General features: G+C 39.0%; 1 protein-coding gene across 10 annotated transcripts in view; it reads left to right on the top strand.

Annotated features, from left to right (window-relative positions):
• LOC117901252 (protein sickie) overlaps positions 1 to 23,961 on the top strand; it is a 203,087-nt gene that overhangs the window by 40,686 nt on the left and 138,440 nt on the right. For 7 of the 10 annotated variants that reach the window (XM_034811942.1, XM_034811940.1, XM_034811936.1 and 4 more), the window contains one exon: positions 23,087 to 23,257. In XM_034811942.1, coding sequence (XP_034667833.1) covers positions 23,087 to 23,257 — 171 coding nt within the window. Of the gene's footprint in view, positions 1 to 20,229; positions 20,339 to 23,086; positions 23,258 to 23,961 lie in introns of those variants that run through there. The other 3 variants (XM_034811938.1, XM_034811941.1, XM_034811939.1) reach the window with 3 other exon arrangements.

The raw sequence follows: 23,961 nt of genomic DNA, 5'->3' as shown, positions 1-23,961 counted from the left end.
TCATAAAAATATCTCTGATTACAAAAACAATAGCTAATTGAAAGAACTCCCCAAAAATTATGAACAAAAAGTCTTAAAAAGTGAGGGGAAAGAACCATAGTTACTGTCTTTTGAATCAAAAAATCTCCAATGAATACAAAACAAACAAGAATTTGAATACAAGGAAAATGTGTGAATCTATAGGAAGAAGTATTGAATTTATATGTTGAATTAGGATGTCCTTTAGGTTCCAACTCAACTTGTCGTATTTTTAAACTCTCAATGAAAACTTCTATTAATTCAGTGCTTACTCCTAAGAAAATTTACAGAAATTGAATTATGAATGAAAATGCGCAATCATGTTATCAATATATTTATCTCTTAAGCCCATATTTCTATTGTTTCTATTTCTTCTTCCACTCCCTCCATAGACATCTTTATACATCCCTTAACCACTTTCTCTTACATATACAAAAGATCCCATTTTCCCCCTGTAAATGTTAGTATTCCCAAAGTGTTCTACTCCAGCCCAAAAAAATCGTTGTCGCTGCCATTGGTTGGTGTTATTTTTGGATGCGTGTTAAAAAATAATTTCCCTAGATAATTTGACAGCACGCGTGGGTCCACAAACTCTGCCCAAATCTCCCTCTTGTGTTTTTTTTGGCTAATAGCAAAACAAAGTTTGAGTTCTGCGAAAGTTTTGACATCAAACTTTTTCCCTAGAAGTTTCTCCGGGAATTGTTTTGTTCTCTTTGGGTAAAATTATTTTTTGTTGGCTTGTGTTTCCGTGTTCATTGTTTATTTATTTTGATGTGAATGTTCCGCTGTTGTGCGTCCGTGTGTTGATTTAATTGAGGCAAATGTGTTATTAGGCCATCAACTTAATTGGCTGGCGATAGAGGAGGACTGACAGGGGGTGGACACATCTATTGTTTAGTTCTTATTAGGGGGAATTAAATCCAAGCTTATAAAGTGTAAGGGCAGAGGAAGTATTTCAGCTACAATGCCAATTGACTACGTGAACAAATATATTTTCATTCCTGAGGGTAGAAATTCCGTTCTTCTGTTGGCAAGGGGATTGCGTATTAATTTTACATTTTGTGGGAGGACAGAAATAATAAAAAAAAAAAAGGATACAGGGGAGTATCCATAAGGTTTTAGTGAAAGTGTTTCGACAGGGGAATACCCTTTTCGATATATGTATGGGTTTAATCGTAACCAGGAACTGGATTTATATATTTTTATTTAATTTAATTTGTTGACTCCGCATTTGCAATCCTCACTTGTCTCTCTGTTTCTCTTAAAATTGTATCCTTATATACTTATAAACTAAAAAATATAAAAGTCTCTACTGGCATTATTTTTTTAGTAATAATCATCAGAACCCAAAATTTAGTCCCTTCCGAATCTCTTTCTGTGTCCGTCATATCCGATATCTTCTCGTCATGCCAGGGGTATAAATATGCATTGTATCGTTTAAATTGTTTATTCAACTCGAGGAATAATATTCCTGGCTGCATTCCATGCCAACACTCCCTGGGAGCTGGTCCTGGTGCTGCATACCCTTCCCCTTTTGGTTTCTGGTCCTGGTTCTGGGTAGGCTTAAGCCCTGGAACGTGACCTGGGCGGCGCGAGGACGCTGGGCGGATGGCAGGCACATTGTTTGCTTAACTGTTGTTATTATTCCCTTTCAATATTTGCAAGTGTGTGTGGGTGGAAATGGAACTCTCCGCTTGGACTCCACCTCGTTGGGTGTGGACTGTTTTTGGGGGGCTGGACCCGTCCGGCCCTGCTGCCCATGGGTCTGTGTCCTTTCTCTCTCAGTCTGTGAATGGGAGACGCCTGCTTCTGCTTTATGCTGTGGCGGCAAAATGAAACAACAACTGGGGGTCGTGAAAAAATTGAAAATTTCGTTAAGCTCTGTCGGAAGCACTCCTGCTCCAGAAACATTTTTATTTCTGGCATCAGAGTTCTATATACCACTCGACTCTGCGCCTATATTTGTGTAAACAAGTGAAAGTGATTTATGCATAACAGAGTTCCTGTTCCACTCACATACTCTCACATCCACTCTGAAACCTGTCACAGATCCTGCAACACAGAGAGAGGAGAGAAAGCATAGGACCGCCCTCGGAAAAGCTCTTCCCCAAAACCACCAAACGTTCATGTTGTTGTTGACTCAGCCGTATGATTGTTTTGGAGTGTCTGGATTTGTGTCCTTTTAGGGCCATAAGCATTATACAAATATCTGCCAAAATGTGTTTCGTTTGCTTGTGCCGCTCACTCGATATTTTGGGGATTTCAAGGGGGGCTTGATTCGGAAATTGGAAAACTAAATTCTTTGCTGAGGGAGTATCCAAAAATGTGTAGTATCCTGTAGTACGAGAGACTTGAGCCTGGAAGAAAATAAAATAAGAAAATAAATATAAATATCTTTCAGTTTAAATTTAGCACACTTTTAGAAAAATTGTTGAGATATTTTAGAACATTATTATGGCCTTTTTATTATTAAACCTATTTTTCCTTTTTTTAACATATTTAGTAAGATTATAATATAATTTCCTTAATTAATGGTTTAAGTTCGCTTTTAGAGGCTTAGAGGCTTAGAGGCAATGTAAAACCGATTTGTTTAGTGTTAGTACCATTTTAAATCTAAATTTAAATTTAAATTTTAGATCATTAAATATTTTAAATTGTATGTATTTTCGGTACTATAAAAAGTGTCTCTATTAGGAAACCCCGACTGGGAAACTCTTTGAGATCTGATTTTTAATACCTATCTACAGGGAATGTATCTTCCACAATAGACTCTCTTTTCACCAAAAACCATTAAACCAATTCGTATTCATTGCGTGCTTGAAACATTCCGTACATATTTTATAGCCAATATCCAGTCTTAATCTGCCCATTAAATCCCTAAGCTTCTGTCAAATGCCCGAAGTCCTTGACAAAGCCACTCACATAAGGAGCACAGCACATCAAAAGGGATCCAGCACTCATTTAAATCCAAAACCACATGCCTGCACTCAAACGCACACTTAAACGAGTACACCCATAATATTCACGGATGTAATCAAGTACTCGTATCCACATCCACTCTGTGGGTGTATCCATGGAACTGCTTGCTTGCTGGTCAAACAACACAACACACAGGAAGGAAAAAAGCACAATTCACGCAGTAGCCCCACAAATTAATTTAATGCCAGACCCCCCGAAAAAACAGAAGAAAGGGGAAAAGAGGCAAAAAAAAACAGTCGCCAGAGTCGGGAAACATTATAATAAAATTAATCTCCATTTGTTTGAAGGGGAGATTGGGGGCGGAGGCAGAGGGCATGGCTGGGCATGGCCAGACTGCCCTTTTCGCCCGTTGGTCTCCCGCTTTATTAGAATCCAACGAGCGAAAGCGACTCTCGAGCTACTGGAGCCAAAAAGTGGCAATTATTCATTTTATGAGCTCCACTCCGCCGAAAAGGGGAGCGCGCATGTGAACCATAAAAATTAAAAATTAGCCCCGTGGCAGCTCTAAGGGGATTATATAACACGCATTTGATGCAGCAGTCAACAAGGGAGCGAAAGAGAGAGGCAGGAGTGGCGCAGAGTCACCCTTTCGACAACGTTAAAGTCAAGAAAATGAATATTTATGCGACACTCCAGGGGACGGACAGGACGCCAACGTACCTCATTGTTATGTGGCAAGCACATGTCAAAATTTTCACAGTTTCAAAAAGGAACAACAAAGATGGGCTGTAAGGGAGAGAAACGACAGGCGGGTACTGTCGGATTTTTAAGGATTGGCTCGATTTTTAAAAGAGTTTATGAAACTAAAACCTTTTCTAAATTTAAAGCCTTCCCAAGAGATTCTGGCTTATTTCATTCTGTTTGAAATCGTTGCCCAATAACGACAATATTTTCAATTTGTAACAAAACTCATAATTTTGTTGAATTATTTTGATTGGTTTGTAGCTTTTGAGAGTGACTTAGAGTTGTAGGTATTTTTATTTAATAGTGATTTTAATAATATGAGTTTCCATCTAGCTACATTTCTTCTAAATTTCCTCGTACCCAAAATACCCCTTTTATCCCACAAATACCCTGTAAAAAAGGCAAACTCCTGCCTAAAATAGGAACATAAGCCCAAACCCAGGCCCATGCCTTCATATCTAGGATGAAGCTGTGGAGCTATGTCTATGGCTTATGGGTTAGCTGGCTACAAATTTTAATGGGTTTTGTCTTGTCCCGAGGTCCAGTCTATGGCTCTTTCTCCAGCCGTTGGCACTCTCTCGTGCGTCTATTCAAAAATTAAATCCAATTATCAGTTTAAAGACACTCGTTTGCTCCAGGGATTTGAAAGGTCTCACCTCATATGCCACGATGGTAGGAAGTGTACGGTTTGGAAGGAGGATGCAAGGAAGTTTTCTGGTAATGCAACAAAGTTTCATTTTAATGAGAAACTTTTGTGCTCCGAGCCTCTGAGGAGGGTCTGAGGCAGGCAGCGGATTTATGTTTCCATAGAACCTCTTCGCTCCTCAATGGCTGCAGTTTATTAAATGTGGAACTGTTTTTTGGGCAACAGTTTTTCAAGTGTGGAAATGGTATGTGCGCATAGATTATGAGAACCCTGAACTTCAAAATTTGTTTAGCTTTTTGCGGGGCTTCCTATTTGGGATACTTTTGAAAAGGTTATATCGTTTAGAGCTTCCTTTTGGGGAAACTTTTGAAAGGTCAGAGCGTTTGGGTTTCCCAAATTGAAGTTTAAAGGTTATTTTGTTTCCAAATTGAACTTTTGAGAGGTTATTTTGTATGGGTTCTGGGGTATAAACTTTGAAAGGGTATTCCTTCTGTCCAAATTACTTAGTTTTGCGTTCAAAAAGGTTAGTTTGTTTTAGGGATTTTCATATTTTACATGAGAAACCTGAAGGAAAGTGTGCTTTTCATAAGGGAAATGAAGTTTCCATTAAGGTTTCGAAAATATCTTTAGGGAAGGTGTCTGAGAGATATATGATATGATATATGATTTGACAAATAAAATATATAGCAAAGATGTTAGTGTCGTAGCAAATAAAATAAATATTTAAAAATACAACAAATGCGGAAATATTAAACTAGTCAAAATAAGGAATACCTAAAAATATACCAACAAAAATAAACCCTTAACAAGATTTTAAAAAAGGATAGTTAAAACCAGTCTTCTTTAAGATACCCGAAAATTTCAATAAGTTTTGCAATAGCATTGCTCCCTCTAAACTTTCCCCTAACTTCGTTTTGGTTTCGCAACCATAGCAACCCTCCCGAAGGCAAAGAGCTCTGCTTGGGGGGAACGTTTAAGTAATCTGTTGCTTAGCTCTTGTCAAGGGTCGAATACCCTAATCAGGGGATCTCTCCATAAGAGATTTCCTCTCGGCAACTAAGAGATTTCCTCAACAACCAGAAATTTTCCTGTCAAGCCTAAAAGTAGGCAAGACTTTTGTGTTTTTCTGCTTTGTAGTGGGGAAAATGGGATTGGATTCAACAATTTGTAGGAAAGGATTTTGTAGGAGTGCAAACAGAATGAGTGGACCCGCTCGGCCTCTAAAAATATTAGCATAAGTGTCCCCAAAAAAAAAATTGTGAAGAGGGGTACAGGGAGGACGGGAGGTTTTTGGGTTCTAAAAAATCCTAGAAATGTAAATAAAATCAACAACGGAAGGACCTGCAGTACAACAACAGAAAAAAGGGACAACAATGAACAGAAGGTGCCATGCCATTCCAACCCATCCAAGGACCTGAATGGCAGGAAAAATATCATTCTGTAACGACTGACAGCCACTTACACATGTCAAAGTGCAACAACAGCAACAGCAAAGTGGATAAAACGATGAAAGAAATGCCCAAAAAAAGGAGCCCCCAAGCAAAGAGAAGGAGGTGAAAAGAATAGTATAGTAGAAAGAGTAAGAAAGGGATAACGAGTAAAACGGATATTAGAGAGCATAAGACAGGAAGCTGAAGCCCGCCTGAAGGACACGGTTTGCTCTTCGCTGAATGCCAGATGATGGCCATTGTAGACAGTTTTTGCTCTACCCCTGCCCTACCTTTCTTTTCCTCCTTTTTTTCTACCACTTTTCGGTAGACCAAAGGAATTTTCCTGACATTAACTACACTTGAAAATGGAAAATAAAGCCCCAGAACCCCTTTTTAGGAGCTAGTTTTTCCACACAAAACTCGAAGAAATTGCCTAATATTTATTCAGCGTAAAGAGAATTTTAAATGTTTCTTGATATTTTTAGCCTACTAATTGCTGTTGATATTTCCAGCCTTAAGCTTTGTTTTTTCCTTGTCTTTTTCGTTGGTAAATTAATCTCTTCTTTTGCTGCTAATTAGGTTGTGTGGGTGGGGACATTTTCCTCATACTTAAATGAACTTTAATTGGATTCTCCGCCGCCCACTCTCCCGCCTCATTATAATCGTATTTCCAAATTCTAATTTGTTTTGTATTTTGTTTTCTTTGCAGGTAAGCGGATTTCTTGGCGATTTTCTTACGTTTTTGGGGTGTTTATGCGCTAAACATCTTTGTTCCAAGGTAATTATGACTGTAAGTGGTTTAGAGGATCTAAGAGATTGAGAAAATGGCAGGAAGTAGAGTGGAAAATGTGGCAAATTTATAGGGAATATAATATTTGATGATGAAAATGTGAAATCACATTATTTCGTTATATTTTGGTGACATTAAATTCCAAGTTAGAATAGGATCTTAATGCATATTTTGGGATCAATTAACTATCATCTAAGCTCAGAGTATATTTGGATTTCCCGCTCTAAAGTAGATACCCATAAAAATACTTCCAGGTTTTCTCCATTTGACTACTTTTCTCATTAACAATCTCCATTTCATATCATATGATTTATCTTCTTTTGAACGCTGATAATGATGCACCTGAGCCTCAAACAGCTTTCATCGGGCAGCTCATTAAGCCCTCGACTCTTGGACTGGCATTCTCATTAAATTTATATACATTTAATTGACTTTATGACCAGACACGAACCACGAGACACACAGAACCCAAAGGCAAACATACACAGGACACCGGACCAGACAGAGGAGAGAGTGGCGCCTGTGCAAGTCCTGTGTGCCAACAGTTAGCGCATCATAAAAAAAGAAACTGTTGGCAAACATATCTTTTTTTCACCATATTCTGCATACATACATACACATATATATTCTCTCGTAAGAGCATAATGCATGCATAAAGTAGAGTTTTCTACGTAATTCCCATGCTCCCACGCATAAAAGGCTTAAATAATGAACGCTGCCGACTGCCTCTGCCTTCTGCCGCCTCGCCAGACGTGAGACGTGTGAGCCACAAGGCATGAGCATCGCCTCGTGTGTGCCTCATAATTATGTGACATGCGACGGAGTTGACGAGCATAAAAGTTTAAAAATACTCCGAGTAGAGTGCGAAAAGGCAGAAGAGAGGGAGAGAATCAGGAATGTGTGGGACAGTTTTGAGTAGAACGAAGACGGGGATACACTTTTAAGCTGGGATTTTTTTTTTTTAAATGGAGAATATCTTTAATCCCTCAGGGGAACCCATGAAATGAACACAACATGGTAGGATGATGGAAAGGAATGTGTTGTGGAGGAATTTCTGAAGTTTGATAGATCAAATAGTTATGTACATGTATATATGGTAATGCACTTGTATTTAGAGGCTAAAGAAGAATCGTATTATAGTACATTTTGTGAAATTAGGTTGATAATATTGTAGAGGTTGAAAGACTAAACTGATTTGGATGAAACTTGACAGATTTTTACGAAGTTGTATTGTCGCCAAAGCTGTAAGTTTTGTTTGAAAAACTTGAAGGCCACTAAGAGTTATATTTAAAAGTTAATATCATGCATTGATTCTCGAAAATACCTGCCAGACTTCTTTACAAAATCCAAGTACTCTCTTTAAAAGTGTGTCCCCAAAAGCGCAACCTGGTTGCCACAACCTTGTGGTTGTCAACACTTTTTGCTGCTGTCGCATGGATGCTGGGTCACGGATCTGTGTACCCGCAACAACAATGTCGCCCCAAACAACATGCAAATGTTGCCTCATTGGCCATAAAAGATGAGAGGATGATACCTCGTAATATGGGGGACTCTTTTTCTTTATGTTTTATTGATGTTCTTAGAATGGTTTCATATGCTTTTTATGCTGTAATAATCAGTGTGTGATTTGTGTGGTTTGTAGGGGAATTTATGGATGAAATACCGCTTTGCCTTAAGCCCTCAAAAGTGGCTGCTTGGAGGAGTATTTTGCAATGTTTCTCAGATAAATGTTGAATGTTCTTGGAATGTTTCCGGGAAATGGGGAGAGTGACATAATATTTTGACATAAGACTATTTTTGAGTATAAATTTAAGTGTTTTTGCGAGATTTCAACAATAATTAATTATTTCTACATGTCACAACATTAAGGCCTTCTATTTTTCCTAATCACTGTGGAGAACTTTGAACCATTCTCTATCATTTCAGGCAATTCTAACCTTTTTCTCTGCCTTCTAGTGAAACTCTTACCATTTCCTCTCTCTTTTAGTGGCACTGTAAGCCCTCCCCCTGTTTCAGTTTTAGTTGAAAAATGATGAAATTATTACAACTTCTAATGAGAGACCATAAATTATGGAGGCGTGAACTCATCTGCCCGATTTCCGTGTCACAACTTCCTTTTGCTGTGCCTCATGTGGGGCGGTTCCTCCAGCTCTTGCTGCCTCATGTGTGTGTGGAAAATGTGTGGAATTCCTCCATCCTTTTATGGGACAGTTTCCTTCCTTCCTTCTGGGATCACTCAAAAGATTTCCGCTGATGTATTTTTTTGTAGTTAATGCTCACGCACGTGCTGCAGATCCTAACGAACAGGCTAGAACCTGCCCTGTGCCAGTGGTGCAGTGTTGCAATTAATTATGAGGCACGTTGACAGTTTTTTTTCCCCCATTTTTCTTAGTTCTTTTTCCTCCTGTTTAAAAACTCCTCCTCAACGTGTCAGCTATTTTCTTTTTTAAATTATAATTTATTTTTTAGTTGCGAGCTTCCTTCCCGCTTTCCGCTCATCTATTTTGTTGTTGTCTTCTTCGACATTTGACTGCACGTTGAACTTGACGCAATATATTTTGTCAGAGCCACAGACACGCCTAGTTTGAGAGTGTGGCACATGTTTGCGCCACTGATGTTATTTATATAAATTAAAGTAGGAGGAAAAAAACGTGTCTCTGCACCTTGTATGAATGCCGCTGGGGGAATACCCAGTCATTGACTCATGAGGAGGCAGACTGGGGGTTTTAAAGTGAGGGAAATAGTTGCAACAAGAGTTTATTAACAAGGGAACACATCTAATATACTTTTAATGTTTTTAAAGAAACATTATTATTTATATAAAGAAGATCTGAGGAGATCTGCAGATTCTTGTCCGATATTTACTCATAAGAAAAAAAAAAAAACTCCCAATCTCTCATAAGAAGAAGAAGAAGTTCCAATTAAATTCCATCCCAATCCAATTATTGAGACCTTGAACTTCGAACGAGAAACATAATTTATTTTCCGAAATGATTCTCCCACTCGCAAAGTTTGTTGATTCTGTGCTCCCCCATCCTCAGCCTTTGAAAATCTCCAAAAGTCTCTCTGGAGCGGCCGACAACTATTCTGTTTATTGAAATAATTTTGGTTTGTTGGTGAAAGTGTCTGCCATCGTGCCGCGTCTTGTTCTGTCTCCAGCTAAAAATAGCAATACAAATTTTGATAAGCCAAATGCCGCCGCCGTCTTTTGTTTGTGTGTTTTTCTGGGCGCTTTGTTGTTAATTAATGCAAGTAGTTTACTTAATTAGGCCTTAAAGTGTGTGATTCTTTGGTCGTTGAGGGCCCATATGGCCCACACTTTTGAGACCCAATAGATGATGCTGTTTTCATGCCACATTAACTGCAATTAGTCTTCATCAAGTGCCAAAATGTCAGAGAAAACCAAAGTCCATGGCCATGGCTGGTTGCTTGTATTGACTTTGGCCACAAAAAAAAAAAAAAAAAAATGAGGAGAAAGGGGAAGAAGTATGCAAAAAACAACTAACAAGCCAGGAATAGAGGGACTCCGCCCGCCCTTTTCCTGTGGAGGAGCCAGCCACTTAGTTGCCATGTTATCGCAGGGGGAAGCCCCCAACCACCCGACTCTGCTGCTCCATTCTGTGTTCCCTAGTGCCCGTGTGCTATGGTTCAATGTCGTGTGTGTGTTTGTCCCTTCACGACTCTTGGCGCTTGTCAACTGGCAAAACTGTTTATAAAAATAGCGTGTGGCACTAGCATAAAAGTTGCGAGAGGGGTATGGTTTTTTTCTGGATGGAGAACGTGGAAAAGGGGAAGGGACTCTGAGCGGAATAAGTCATGATTCTAGGGAGGAATGCGCCATGGATTCAGAATGGTTCCTGGGGAGGTATGGTGTACGTATTCATATCGTTGCTAGTGGAGAGTTTGAGCTTCCTGGGGAGCTATACTTTGGGCCATGAGGTGGCTTAAAGAGTGCACATTTTTACATTTATTTAGATATATATTGTGATGCATTGGCTGGGGCTTACTGGCGTTGAATGGAGTACGGGGTACGACGCTGGCAAGGTGAATTTCCCCCATTAAAACGTTCTCATCGATAAACTTTAGACGGCGGACAAGTGGAAGTGTGTCTGTATAAGGCATAACCAGTACTTTATGCCGTCAGTGTAGAAGGCAAGAGGGTTTTTTTGGATCACCACTGTCTAACTAGCAGATAACTTCCCCTGCCTCAAAATTCCTGCCACCATTGTCTTCTTAGCTCCACGACTGTACTTTGAGTGCACTTTTTTTTGTCAAAGAGTGAACCCCTTTCCTGCCATCAGTCACACCTCTACCTCTACCACCAGCCACTTGATAAGCCGCCACTAGCATGACTAATATACGTGCCCTCTAGTGTTTATGTGTGTGTGTGAAGCCATGACTTTGCATGTTCTGTGGCTGCAAAAATTGTTGCATGACGAGGAGAAACAACAGCCACAAGTTGGAGAAAACTTGTAGTAGTTTTTTTTTTCCATGCTTCCATCCAAAACGGTTACACAGGGCGCTAATTTTCCACTCTAATTTTCCACTGACTTGACAGTCGACTAAACAGAAAATTGAAAGGAAAACACGGGCCAACGTAGCAGTGGGGGGTAAAAGTCTCTTGAGTTGGGCAAAACTTTAAGAACTGTTTGGTAAAAAGTGCTGGAAAGAATTGTGAAATTTCGCTGCTGTTTGGGACATTTTTGGTGGTTTCTTTTGCCAGTTTTTTCTAGTTAAAGTTGATGGAACTTTAAGAACTCTGAATGACTTCCATAGTATGGTAAGGGAGCTGCTCTTTTGCACTTTTGTATAAAGAATTGCTGGGGTAAATCTGACAGTATTTTCTAGTTATTGGAACACTTCCACTGCTCCTTCACTCTTGCGACTCTTGTTCTCCAATTTTTATACGTCTTTTCCTCCTCGTTTGACTACAGGACCATCAATTTCTCGGTTCTTTTGGGAACATCCACCCAGAAAATATGCAAGGGGTTTGTGTGGCCTATTTTTTTGGGGTATCTTATTTCTTGTATTTTCCTAAGTCAATATTTTGTTGTATTTTCCTGCTGCTGCTGTGGCTGCTGCTGATGGATGTCGTTGCTGTTGTAAAATGTAAATTAATTTTGACTTGACTTATTTGCATTGGCAGTGCCCCCACCACTCCAGTTCTGCTTTCAGTTTCATTCTTTTCGCAGATATTACTGCAGATGCTGGCTCTTGCTGCTACAGCTACTTCTACTCTCCCTTCTGCTGTAAGCGAAACTGAAAACTTGTTCATCTTGAGTGATATTGTATAAAGTATTGTAAAGAGAGGCAGTGCTTCCAACCATTCTCTATAGAATATTCTACCCTTTCCCTTCAACGCAGATTGGATAGCGGCATCATTTTCCTCATGAATATTTTTCTTTCAGTTTTTTCCCTTCTGCCCCCTCTACAGTTGGCATTTGTGTGAGTGTGTGTGTTGGGGACTAAAAGCTGTGCCTTTCATTCACTTACTTTTAACTGAAAATCTAATTGTTTATTTTGTAATTTAAATACGAGATTTTCCATGCCCATGCCCATTGCAATGGAGGGTTCTTTGACTTTGAGAAGAGGTTTGTATGGGAGAGAAATGCCAGCATTTAAGACTCTGAATGGATCAGACTTAACAGTTCCCAGTTTATCACTGTTGATTCTTGATTGATTATTTAAAATTCAAAATTATGGAAAAATAAATATTTTCTGTAAGTTTCTTCCCTTCTCCACATCAGAACTAATAAATTTCCAAAGAGTATCAAAAGCTTCGATATTCCTTAAGGTAGCCTTTATATTTTGTTACCAAATGGTTCGAGTAATTGAATTTTTTCTCAGTTTTTCCCCCCATTTGCTCCTCCTTTCACTGCTCTCTCTATCTCTATCGCGCTCTGTGGATCGCTTAATCCAGGCGGCCCATAGCCACATATAAAAACATTTCCGTTTTACATGCATTTATTTTTGGTATAAATCGTATTCGTATGCCTCAAAGACAGCCACGAAAATGTTGCTACGAAAATGTTGCTGGCTTTTCACAGCCAAAAATAGATTTTCCCCCAAAAGAGGAGCCAACGGGAGCGCTCCCTCTCTAGAGATCTCTCATTCCTTCTCTCTGTTTCTCTCTTTTGGGATTTTCCCGCAGTCTCATTTTGTTGTTGATCGCAGAAGCGTCGCGTTTCGATGGGTATCGGGAAGAACTTTTTGTTCTGAACACACTGAAAATAGAATTGAAAAGCGTGCCCCGTTTTCCCGCTAACGCTTTCTATTTGATTTGGCTTCTGTGTTTTTGTATTCTTAATGAATTAATTGCCGCATCGTTCATTGGCTTTCCATTTCGGAAAAAGTAGTGCCCCCAAATGGTTTAATCAAGTGAAATTTATGGTGCCACGCGGAAAATGCAGTTAATTAAGTGTAAATAAAAGAAAAACATAGTGCCTGCCGGGGTGGAAAATGCTTCTAGGGGGCAGGAGGTAAATGCTGACAAGCATCATTGGAATATAATGATTTAATCAAATTTATGTTCTCTTAAATGACATTGCAACCCAATAATTAATCATTTTACGGAGTACGCGAGACGCCTGTGTGGTGGTTTTTCTATTAAATTATGTTGAAAATTTAATTGAATTTATAAGTTTTTTTTAATAATGTTTTAATGATAAATTGGTTTGCTTGAAGTGCTTAAAAGGTCCATTAAAATCTGTTGAATGTGCTGTGAAAAGGTGAAAAAGCGTTAAGAAAATATAAAAAATCTGAAAAATTATAAAAAATTTAAATAAAATTATTCACAATTTGTAACCAAACAAATATTAAAAAAAATAAAATAAAATAAAGGAGCAGAGAAATTGTATCCCTAAGAAACATGAATTGAAATAGTAAGAAATTAAATTAAGTGTTAAATAAAAAACAAATTGAATTAGAAGCTAAATAAAAAACCAATAAAAAAACTAAATTAAATTAAAACATCAAATGAAATCAAACTCAATTAAATAAAACCTTTAAAAATTACAACATTTAAAATGTTTCTAAAATTTGGAATCTTACTTGAGCAAATGTTCTTTAAAAAATCTCCTTTTTCGTGTTTTTTACTACTTATATTTATTTTCCTTTTTGGATTTCTGCTTAGTCAACTTCTTCCCCTTTTATTCCCCATTCCTCCGCATTCAGCATTATCATTATTGAACCACAAGATCTCGTTTAAAAGGCTATGTCCAATCCCTAATTATTTATGATTTTTCTTATGGTGATCCCCACAGCACATAAAACCTGAAAATTACGAGGGAAACTGTGAATCAGCTACACATCCGTACTGCGCCTCTTTGCCCCAAAATGAAATCAGAAACCGACCCCTTTTGTGTTGTTATTCTCAGGCATCAGCAATGAAGCCATTAGGCAACAGTTTCTCTCCTTTCGACTTGTTTTCTTTTTGCATGGGAGGAGGGCTCTTTTCACATTACGACGGCTGGGGCTTTGATTTTCATGCCCCGCCATGTTGCAAGGCTGTTTTAAACTCGAAATTCAACGTAAAAACAAGCTGTTAAAAAGGAGGGTGCGCTGCCCCGTGGCGTCTCCTGGCAAACTTTGATTGTTTCAGTATCCTCCCGTCCCGGCCACCAATTTTCGTGAGGGAGAAACTTTGCACCTTGTTGTGCTTTCATTTAGGGAAAAGGTTTTGCTTGTGGCAAAAGCAGCGGCGGCGGTGGCGCCTCGTTGCGTATGCGTAATGTGCCTTAAAGGGGTGTTCCACACCATTAAACGTCAATTGCAGGTGACTCATGCCACATGCCTCCATTGGAGCCTCATGCCTCATGGCTGTTAAGCTCAAGGCTTGAAACACGCCATGCCGTTAACAGCTGTTAACCTCAGTGTCGCCGGTGTCGGCGCACCATTTCTGCTCCATTTCGTGTGGCATAATAATTAGGAGTTAAAGCCTACCCCTGCCACCACGACCTCTTTTTTTGACGGTAATTAAATTAACGCGAAAAAGTTTTAAATTTTCTCATCATTTTTTGGCCATTCTTGCTTATTTTGTTCCTTATTTGTGTTGTTTTCATCAAATTTTTTGGTTTCTTGTTTTGCTGCCGCATTATTAATTGAAAACATAATTAAAAATATTTTTTCTGCCTGCAAGTTTTTGGGTCAAAAAGCTGTGCGCCATTTAGGCCATTTTCAAAATTGAATTTGTAGGGTTATACCTCCATTTTTTGGGGTTTTTTATTTACTAATTTTTTTGTGTGTTTTATGTGAATTTTTAGGTGAAATTTGAGAGGTTTTTAGGGGTTTTGTTGTGTGCTATTTTTGGAGGGAGTTTTATATCGATTTGGGGTCTTTTGCGTTCCCTCGAGGGTTGCTGCAATTGTTTTGCACACTCCATGAGCCATGAGCTCTCGCTGCCTCCTCTCGCTCTGTCGGGGTCACATCTGTGTTCAATGGCCCATATATCCCATTGACTTTGCCGCAGATGCCATGCCATGCCTAGTCCTCGTCGTCCTGCTGGTCATCGTGTGTGTATATCCTGCGGTTGACTCTGTGGTGCGGTCACTTCCCTGCCCTGATGATTCGCTCCCTCTAGTGCTGCTTGCTTTTCACTCTATTTCTGCTACACCCTGCTACTCCCTGCTGTTTCCCCTGCTTCTCCAGCCTTCCACTGCTACTGCTTTTTTCCTCCTTTCTCCTGCTCCTGCTCTCTTTTGGTTCCACCCTCCTTTCTGTGGTCAACCATTCAGTGAGCCTTTTCAATGGCGTTCTCTCTCTCTCACTCCACTATGGTCATGTTTTTCTTTTACACATTTTATGCAAAATTAGGCAAGCAATTGATGCATTCAGCAATTAGTTTAATGTTTGCATAAGACCATGGCTGCCATTGAACAGCCACTAGGCAGGTAAATGGTCAGGAAAATTACCAGCAAAATGTGTCATAAGGGGTCATAAGTTACAAGTCCTGCTCATAGGTCAATGTGTTGAATAGTTAAGAAATTAAGGAGGAAATTAAGAGGAAAAGTATGAAAGAATCGATTTCTTTTTCTCGTTTAAGACCCGCTTTTTTTAGTTTCATTTAAAAAGAAAAAAAAAATTGAAATAAATTCTTTCCGCTGTCTAAAACAAAATAATTATCTTTCATAAAGTCTCATAAACTGGACAAACTATCTTTATGAAAGTCTTTTGTCAGCCTTATTGTTTCTTTATATTCATATTTTATAAAGAACTCACTTAAAGCCCAATAAAAAGCTCTCTAAAGACCTCCACCAACGACCCATTTCCCACCACACTTTATCGCATCTAAAGGCCAATAAACTAGACCCTTGTCTGCGCCAACAAAATACACCCTTCACGCCCCCCTCCGAGACTCAGACAACCCCCTCGCTAGGAGGAGGCGTGTGTGCGTAGGTGTGTCGTAAGTGAATGAAATGGAGGGAAAATGATTATAGGAAAAGCCCACGCAGAATCGAAAGACGAAAGAGGTTCTCTCGGTATACAATCGAATAGCACTGAAACTGTTGTTATTATTTTATTTTGGCTTTTCATTCCCTAATTGCCAACAATTTTCTGTGACACAACTGATGGGCGGGTGGAAAAACTAGACCAAAACTCAATGCAAAATAAAGGAAAAACAAAAGACAATGCGGGGCATAAATAATAAAAGTTTTTGTCGTAAATTATTTCTGCTGATAAGCAGAAAAGGAAAAGCAAATCTTAGGAGTAGAAAAGTAAAAGTTTTTCGACTGTATTCTGTCGTGTCATCTGTCACATAAATAAAATTGAATATATAAATAAATATTTCTAGGCGGAGACAAACGAATAAAAATATCCCTCCCCTTCGTTTAGCTTTTCCGCAGGGAGGGGGTGGGGAGGGGCTTTTAATAATGACAGCTCATCAAAAATGTATATGCGACCCAGTTGTCAGAGTCCTCCCCATCGCCCCCAGCCGTCGACTCATCAACTAAAAGATGCCACAAATAAAAGGAACAACTTTTCAGGCGAATAAATATGTAACAAAAAATACACAAAAATATATATCATGCCGCAAGTTTCGACCAAACTTTTGGCATTTTTTTTGCTCGCTGTTTTGTGGAACTGTGAGGAAGTGCCGGCGGCACTTTTATGGCAATTGGATATGCAGGGTGGGGTCCTTGGTGGGCCCCACAGCTGAGGCAAGGCTAAGTGCCCGAATTAGCGATGCACGGGGGTCCGTTTTGAGATGTTTGGGATGATCGGGGGTCAAATGTTAAGAGTCGAAATGGCAGTAGGAATGCCCACGATATTTAGGAGCATGTGGGAGAAACCTAAATTGAAATGTGGGATAGGAAGAGTGGCAAAATAAGACTATGAAATGATTATTGATTGGAATATGACAAAATATTCTTTAACTCGAGTAAATATGTTATGCACTTTAAACTTCACCTAATTGTCTTATTTACTCGAACTCAATTGAACCAATCCGTTTGTGTACCATAAAAACACTAAAACAAACTCATAAATGTTGTTTTTTATAGTCTATTCAAATAAATAAACACACAAACAGTTTATGGACTGTGTTTCCAGTGATTGCAGCACTCTTTAAAGAGAATTTATTTATAGTTTTTCCTTTTTAAAGACACATTTATGTCTCGGTTCAAGCGATTGACCTTTCGGCCTGAAATGATGTCATATTTTGTGCACTTTGCCCCCATTTCTACTCTCTTGACAACTCAATGATGCTGTCAAGAGAGAGATAGAGATAGAAACTGAATTTTCTTTGATATGAAAACTCAGTTGATTGGGCACATCAACACATCATTTGCTCAATCAGTGGAGTTCTCTTTCCATCTTACATTTTCATCCTCTCTGTGCTTTGTCGTGGAAAAGGTGTCCAAGATTGTTTTGACATTACTTTCAAATGTCAATCGTCCTGTGATTTGATTTCTTCTTTGAGGCTTTGAGGTTCTTTTTGTCCCCAAATTGAATTTCAGGTGACAGCAGATAGACTGGGGGAGTAGATTTTTCGGGGGCCAACTGCTGGGTCAAATATGCGATAAAAGTCGATAATACAATAAAATATAATGAGGTTAGAGTGAGGATGATGTGCCACAAAAGACAACCAATAGCTAAGGGTGGTATGCCACCCTAACATTGGGGGAGAACATTTTGGAAGAGCTCCATTATCAAAGCAGAAGCTGGCGGCTGACAACAGGTTGCCATTGGTGCTGGCTATCGATTGGGTTTGGGCAGGGCAAACATATTTTCTGAGCTATTCCCAATATTATAGAATGATGAATAAGGATAAATACAGTGCGTTTCCTAGTTGTAAGGCAAAAGAGAAGGTAATTTTAAAAGTAATTTATAGGAAATTTAAGAAAGTGAAGAAATTTATCGATTTATGTCGATGAGAACAGAATGAAAAGTCTAAGAATTATCGAATGGATTGCCGAAAGTAATTATCGACTAAATTCTTTAAATATAATTAAACCGAAAAATGGGAAAATATGGGTTCTCACTCCAGAGCCACCGTTTAAATCAAATAAATCATACCTACATATATTTCACATCTCTCCGTTCACTGTCTATGAAACGCACTGTACAAAAAGCATTGCTTCGAAGCTCAAACCATATAGAGATTATTATTATTGTTCATTCAGGGCAGCTTTTACACCTGACTACGCTTTCGGGAGAGAAGAGGCTTTTGCCGTAAAGCAGCTTAAAGCCGACAGTTAACTGTTAACTGGCAGATAAACTTAACGAGCGAGCACGTGCGCTGCCACAAAGGCAGACAGACAAACAGACAGAAAGACACACAGACAGGCGAACAGCACACACACACACATCAATGGAGTTATTTAACAGCCAGCAGCAGACAATATTTACAGGCACTTCGATTTAACATAAATTTTGAGGAGCAATACAGAACCGACACCATCCCCACCCTGCCCCCCGTTGCTAGCTCTCTGCATGTGCCATGAATGTGGCATGTGGCATGCAAATTCCAATAAACTAAAGTACCCAAAAAGTCGCGACATCTTTTTGATAAAGAACAGAACAGAAACATTGGCTGGCTCTCCCCCTTGAGGGCCTTTATTTTTCCGGTTTCCTGTGTGTGTTTTTTGTTTTTGCGCACATTTTCTGACAAGCTATAAAATTTTTATCAGCATTACTTTTATTTTTGTGACATTTCCACTGACATTTTCCACAAGAAGCGAAAAGTAACGAACGAAGAACGAAAAATGGAAGGTACAAGCGTAGTCCTGAAGGCCAAAGATCCCGTCGGAAAAGTAGCTACCCTTCGAATGACATTTACCCATGTAAGATAAGGGCGTGTCTGAGAAACGGACTATGGGGTTTTCTTAAGGGTTTGCCCCCTTTTTATTTCATTTGGTAAATGGGGCTACTGTTTTGACCTTTTTCATACTTGCAGCGCACACAAAAATTGATTTCCTGAACGATTTGTCAACCCCCAACGAAAAAAACTAGAAACTTTAACAGGCCAACAAAATTGTTTGGCCAATGGCAAAGTTCTACTCTAAACGGATTCTGAATTGTCGCTGACAAGGGTGTCGGACGTTGGCTCCAATTATGCATAAGCTTCCACGAAAAACCCATTTCCGTAGAGGTGTTTGTGGCACTTTCCATTTTCAATTAGTTTGCCCAAGTGGGCGTGTGATTTTCAACACGAAAACCTCACGAAAAAAAGGGGGAAAATGTAAAAGGAAGGCAAAGCACTGTCAGAAAGGAAACGGTTTTAGGGGCCCCGAAAAACAGAATATCGGTGGAGAAGGGTATGCCTTTTAAAAAGGGTGAAAGTGAAAAAGCATTGCCTAATGTTTTTTAGTGGGTATTATTATTGCCCTCAAGGACCTCTCTCTGTGGGTCTCCTCTTCGGGCCTTCTTCTGGGGTTCATTCTTGTTCCCTGCTGATAAGCTTTAATGCCCTTTCAGCGCCGTGTGGCGTTTCAATAAAACTTTATCATAATTGACATTTTAATGGGTCTTTTGCTCGCGCAAAAAAAAAAGAAGAAAATTACTAACAATAATGAAGCAAAGCATACAAAATGTGGGCCATCCGTTGGGGCTGTAATTTTATATTTATGAAAATCGCAAAGCCGTGGGAGAAAAAAGGGGAGAGGCACCAGAAGGAGAGGGTTTTGTGGCGCTGCGGCTGAAAGGTGCATAATGTGTGATAAGTGTACGGACCAGTGTACTTATTCATGGCGAATGAGTTGGGTTTTTAGATTGTGATGTGGTCTGTTGGAGTTGGGGGTTGGGACTTCTTTAATAGAAAGCTCCAAAGTTTCCCGTGTTTAAAATCCTTTCGGAATGGTTTCTTGTATGTTTAATGTGATTCTCATCATCCTGCTCTCGAAGAGCTTTGCTTAAATTCGCTTACAATATTTTTCTATTTTAAATATTTCCTGAATTTAAAAATATCTGTTTCCAGTTAAAATAAGAACAAAGCCTTTCTTAGTTCTCTTTCAACCTTCTCTTTATATTTCCTTTAATTAAATTCAGTTCTAAAATCCATGAGAAAACCCAACCCAGCCGTTGCCATATAATTTTCTTATAAAGCAGTAAAAAAAACAACTAAAAGAAATCAACAAAATGTATAAAAAAGTGTAAGAAAAAAGAGGAAAAATCTTATCAAGAAAATGTGCGTAAAAGTGTAAACAACAAAAAAAGGAAAGGAAAGAAAATTATCAACTCCATCAATCAGGGGAAACCCTTTCGTTTCTACACGGCAAAATGTTGGCTCGCTGCGTGAGCTATCAAGGATCCTGTGACAACATCAATGGCATCCTGACGAGGGACTATGCCAAGGTTTGTATGCGAGGGGAACGACTATAAGGAGGAGTCGACTATAAATTAATTAGTAAACGAAAGAAATGACTGACATTTTGTCCTGTAACTAAGTTTCACTCGTAGTTTTCAATTCAAAATAGAGCAAAATTGCGAAGAGAAGGAACTATAGAGCAGGTTCATATATGCCAGACACACAAACACACAGGGGAGCCTCTGTCAAGGTTGGGTGTGTGATAAGCGAGTGGCATATCTACTCGTACGAGTACTGTAAGCCATGGCCAGAGAGGACTTTCCACAGTGACACTGACATTTGCACTTTTGCCCGCCCGCACGGCCATTTTCCCGTAACAAGTTTTTCAGTTTATTGTCCGAAAGCCTAAAGCCAAAGCCAAGCCAAATCCTGAGCCTAAAGCAGAAAAAGAATAACAGGGAAAACCAAAAGAAAATCAAAGGCAAGGGCAATAATAGAAAACCATCTAAGAGTTTAGAGTAGACTAAAAGATACCTAAATGTACTTATAATATGTTTAAAGATTACCCTACAAATTTCGAAAAGAATTCCCTTGAAACTTGTGTCTTAATGGACTTATACTGCTTTGAATTCCCCAGATTGGAATGAATGTTTCAAGATCTCTTAAGACCCATTTCATTTACTTGTAGGAGTACTTGTCATGTCTTATTGACAATAGAAGTGGCTTATTCAGAGGAAACTCCATTAGTCTATCTGTTGAATCAACTTTTAACATTTATTTTATATTCACACTGCTAAATATAATTCAATTGAAAAGAAATTCGTTCTTTCGTTAGAAACTCACTCAAAAAGACAACATATCCTAACACACCTAAAACTAAAAGGTACTCTAGGAAAAAAAAACATCGTGCATAAGCAAACTTTTCAGGACTTTTCAGTCCATGGCCAAGTCCATTGTTGTGTTTTGTGTCTGTCCTGTGTGTTGGCCCCCCTTTGAGATGTAAAGCCAGCTCGTAACTTGGCTGTGCCAACAACAAATGGAATATGGCTAAACAGTAGACGGCCCACAACAGAAGGGGAACAATAGCCAGACTAAACATTGGAAAGCAGCGATGGAAAGGGGCAGGGAAGAGAGTGTGGCTGAAAGAGAGTGGTCGGAGAGAGAGAGAGAGAGAGCAGCGACTCTGAAGGCTGGCAAAAGATAGAAAAGATAGCAAAAGTACAATGCAAGAAAGATATTTTTATTGCCAAAGCAAAGGCCAAACAAAATGTGTCGCATGCATATGCAGCAGGCGGTAGACAGCGGGCAGGAAGATGACTGCCACATTAGGATTACCATTGCGGGGGGAGGACTGTGGGCTGGGATCATAGGACATGTGGCATGTGGCATAATAAAAACTATGTAAGGATGTGCCTAACGATGTGAGGGGCCAGCAAATGTCTGGGAAAGCTAATAATGCCCCGAGACCAAGAACCGAGTCCCGAGCATGAGAAACAAAAAGGAAAGTTCAAATACCCTAAAGGATCAGGGAACAAGATGGAGTAGGAAGAGTGCGAGTGCGAGTGCCAGGGAAAAAACAATAGAAAGTGCAAAGGAAATGTTGCCAGTTTCCAGCATTTCTTATTAGTTTTCTGCTCCTGAACTTTGCGGGTAAAACTTACTAAGACTTTGTTTTAGGCTTTGAATTATTGTTTGGCATTTACTTAATACTTTTAATAGTATTTATGCATTAGAAACTTTTCTTGAAAACTGGAATTTATTGTTTTAAAATATTCAAAATTTATTAAGAAACTTCAAATATTTATCTGCAAAGAAAAATGCATCTTTTATTTAATTAACACAGTTTTCAGCATGTTTTGTTTATTTCGTTGAGAACCTTGCTTCTCTTTGATGTTTATTTATTTATTTCGGTAACTTAATGCCTTTCAAAATCCATATACCCTTTACAATTTAGGCAAATCTTTGTCTCATCTGCCATGAAATCACAAAAGTCCTATGCCATACTAATTACAGATGTGCCTAATGAAAATTTTGCAAGGCAAACAAATAAAGTTAGGGCCAAATAAAAACAAGCATAAAACACTATTATAAGCTACTAATACCCTGTACTGATTGAGAATTGTTCTTAAATTCCACTAAAAAGGAAGAAGATATTTTTTTTCGGAAACTCCTCCATTCCTATACTTTTCTGTTTGATGCTTTTCTACGTACTTTCGTAAAAATTTGCACCTATGTACATATGCCCATAATTAGACGCAAACGCAAACTGAGACTGAATCAAATATACAATGTAACTAATGGCTAGAGATGGAAAAATATATATGGCTAATCTCACTCTCCAAACTAAAGCATATAAAAAGGATTCCTGCTGCCACAGATTTTCTTAACGACCTCTCCCTTGCTCTTCCTTGTCTTCCTCCGCTTCTTGTCGTGGGTGTGTCTTAAATGTCTTCAATTTTAATTTGTTTGCCTATTCCTTGTGCATATGTATGTCCTTGCCAGGGAGAAGGAAGTTATCTAGGAGCATTAGGAAGCTCTTCTCTTTCCCTGAAAGAAGATGGTAAAATGGCTAATGATTTCCTGATAACCCAAAAATCTGTGTGTTCAGAGATTGCAACTTTGTGTGTGTGTTGCATCCACATCTCCACAGAGACAGCTGTGCGGAAGTACATTTCCGTCATATCTGCTGGCCCTTAATTACAGCCCAAATGTGCCATTAGACTGCCATTTGGTTGGCATTTATATTCATTTGTATTCATACATACTTATCCTCTTTGCATTTTCATTTTTTGCAGATCTACACGGATTGGGCCAACTATTATTTGGAGCGTGCCAAATCGAAAAGAAAAGTCACAGATCTCTCAGCAGACTGTCGCGATGGCCTGCTGCTGGCGGAGGTTATTGAGGCTGTTACCAGCTTCAAGGTGCCCGATTTGGTCAAGAAGCCAAAGAGTCAACAGCAAATGGTAAGTGGAGAAGAACCTCTCCTTCAACTTCTTAGAAATTTCGAGAATTTAATGAAGGCAATAATGGTAAAAGTTGGAAATGTACAAGTTTTGCATGGGAATTCGATAAAAAAAAAATGAATACAAAATGAGCAGGAAGGTTGTTTTTTATGGTTTTCGAACTTCTAGATTTAAGATCACTTTCCAAAGCTCTTTTTAAATGCACAAAAATATGTCTTATAATTCAAACCCCAATTTAAATTATTTTTTTGTGCTAGAACTAAATGTTCTCAACTGTTTTCAAGATTAATCAATGCTCTCCTTCAATCAATAGTCTCTCCAGGTGGTTTTCCATTCGATTAACTCGTTATTTATTAATTCAAATTCAGAAAAGGCTGCCACTTCCTGCAGGAACACTCCGGCCACACCTTCCTTATTCCGCACTGCCATTACGACGATGACTGGCACTGGGAATCATTTTCTCTTCTGGCTTTCGTCTCATAAAAATACGTGAAAAAATCCAAGTGCCATTGAATTTTCTGCACCCAAAAGCCGTGTCCCATGAGTCACTCCACCACTTTTTTTATGTATTTTTTCGTTAATTGTTTTTTGAATGACAAAAAAGGGAGGAGGAAAAATACACACACAGAAAACCCGCTGTCGTACCATTATACGGGGCATATGCAAATGCCGTGTGGCATCGACGTGAAAATATTTCCCCCGCA

Source organism: Drosophila subobscura, chromosome U (genome assembly GCF_008121235.1).
Source record: "Drosophila subobscura isolate 14011-0131.10 chromosome U, UCBerk_Dsub_1.0, whole genome shotgun sequence".
Classification (NCBI taxonomy): domain Eukaryota; kingdom Metazoa; phylum Arthropoda; class Insecta; order Diptera; family Drosophilidae; genus Drosophila; species Drosophila subobscura.
Note: the sequence above shows the minus strand (reverse complement) of the source record. Positions and strands in the feature narration are given on the sequence as shown.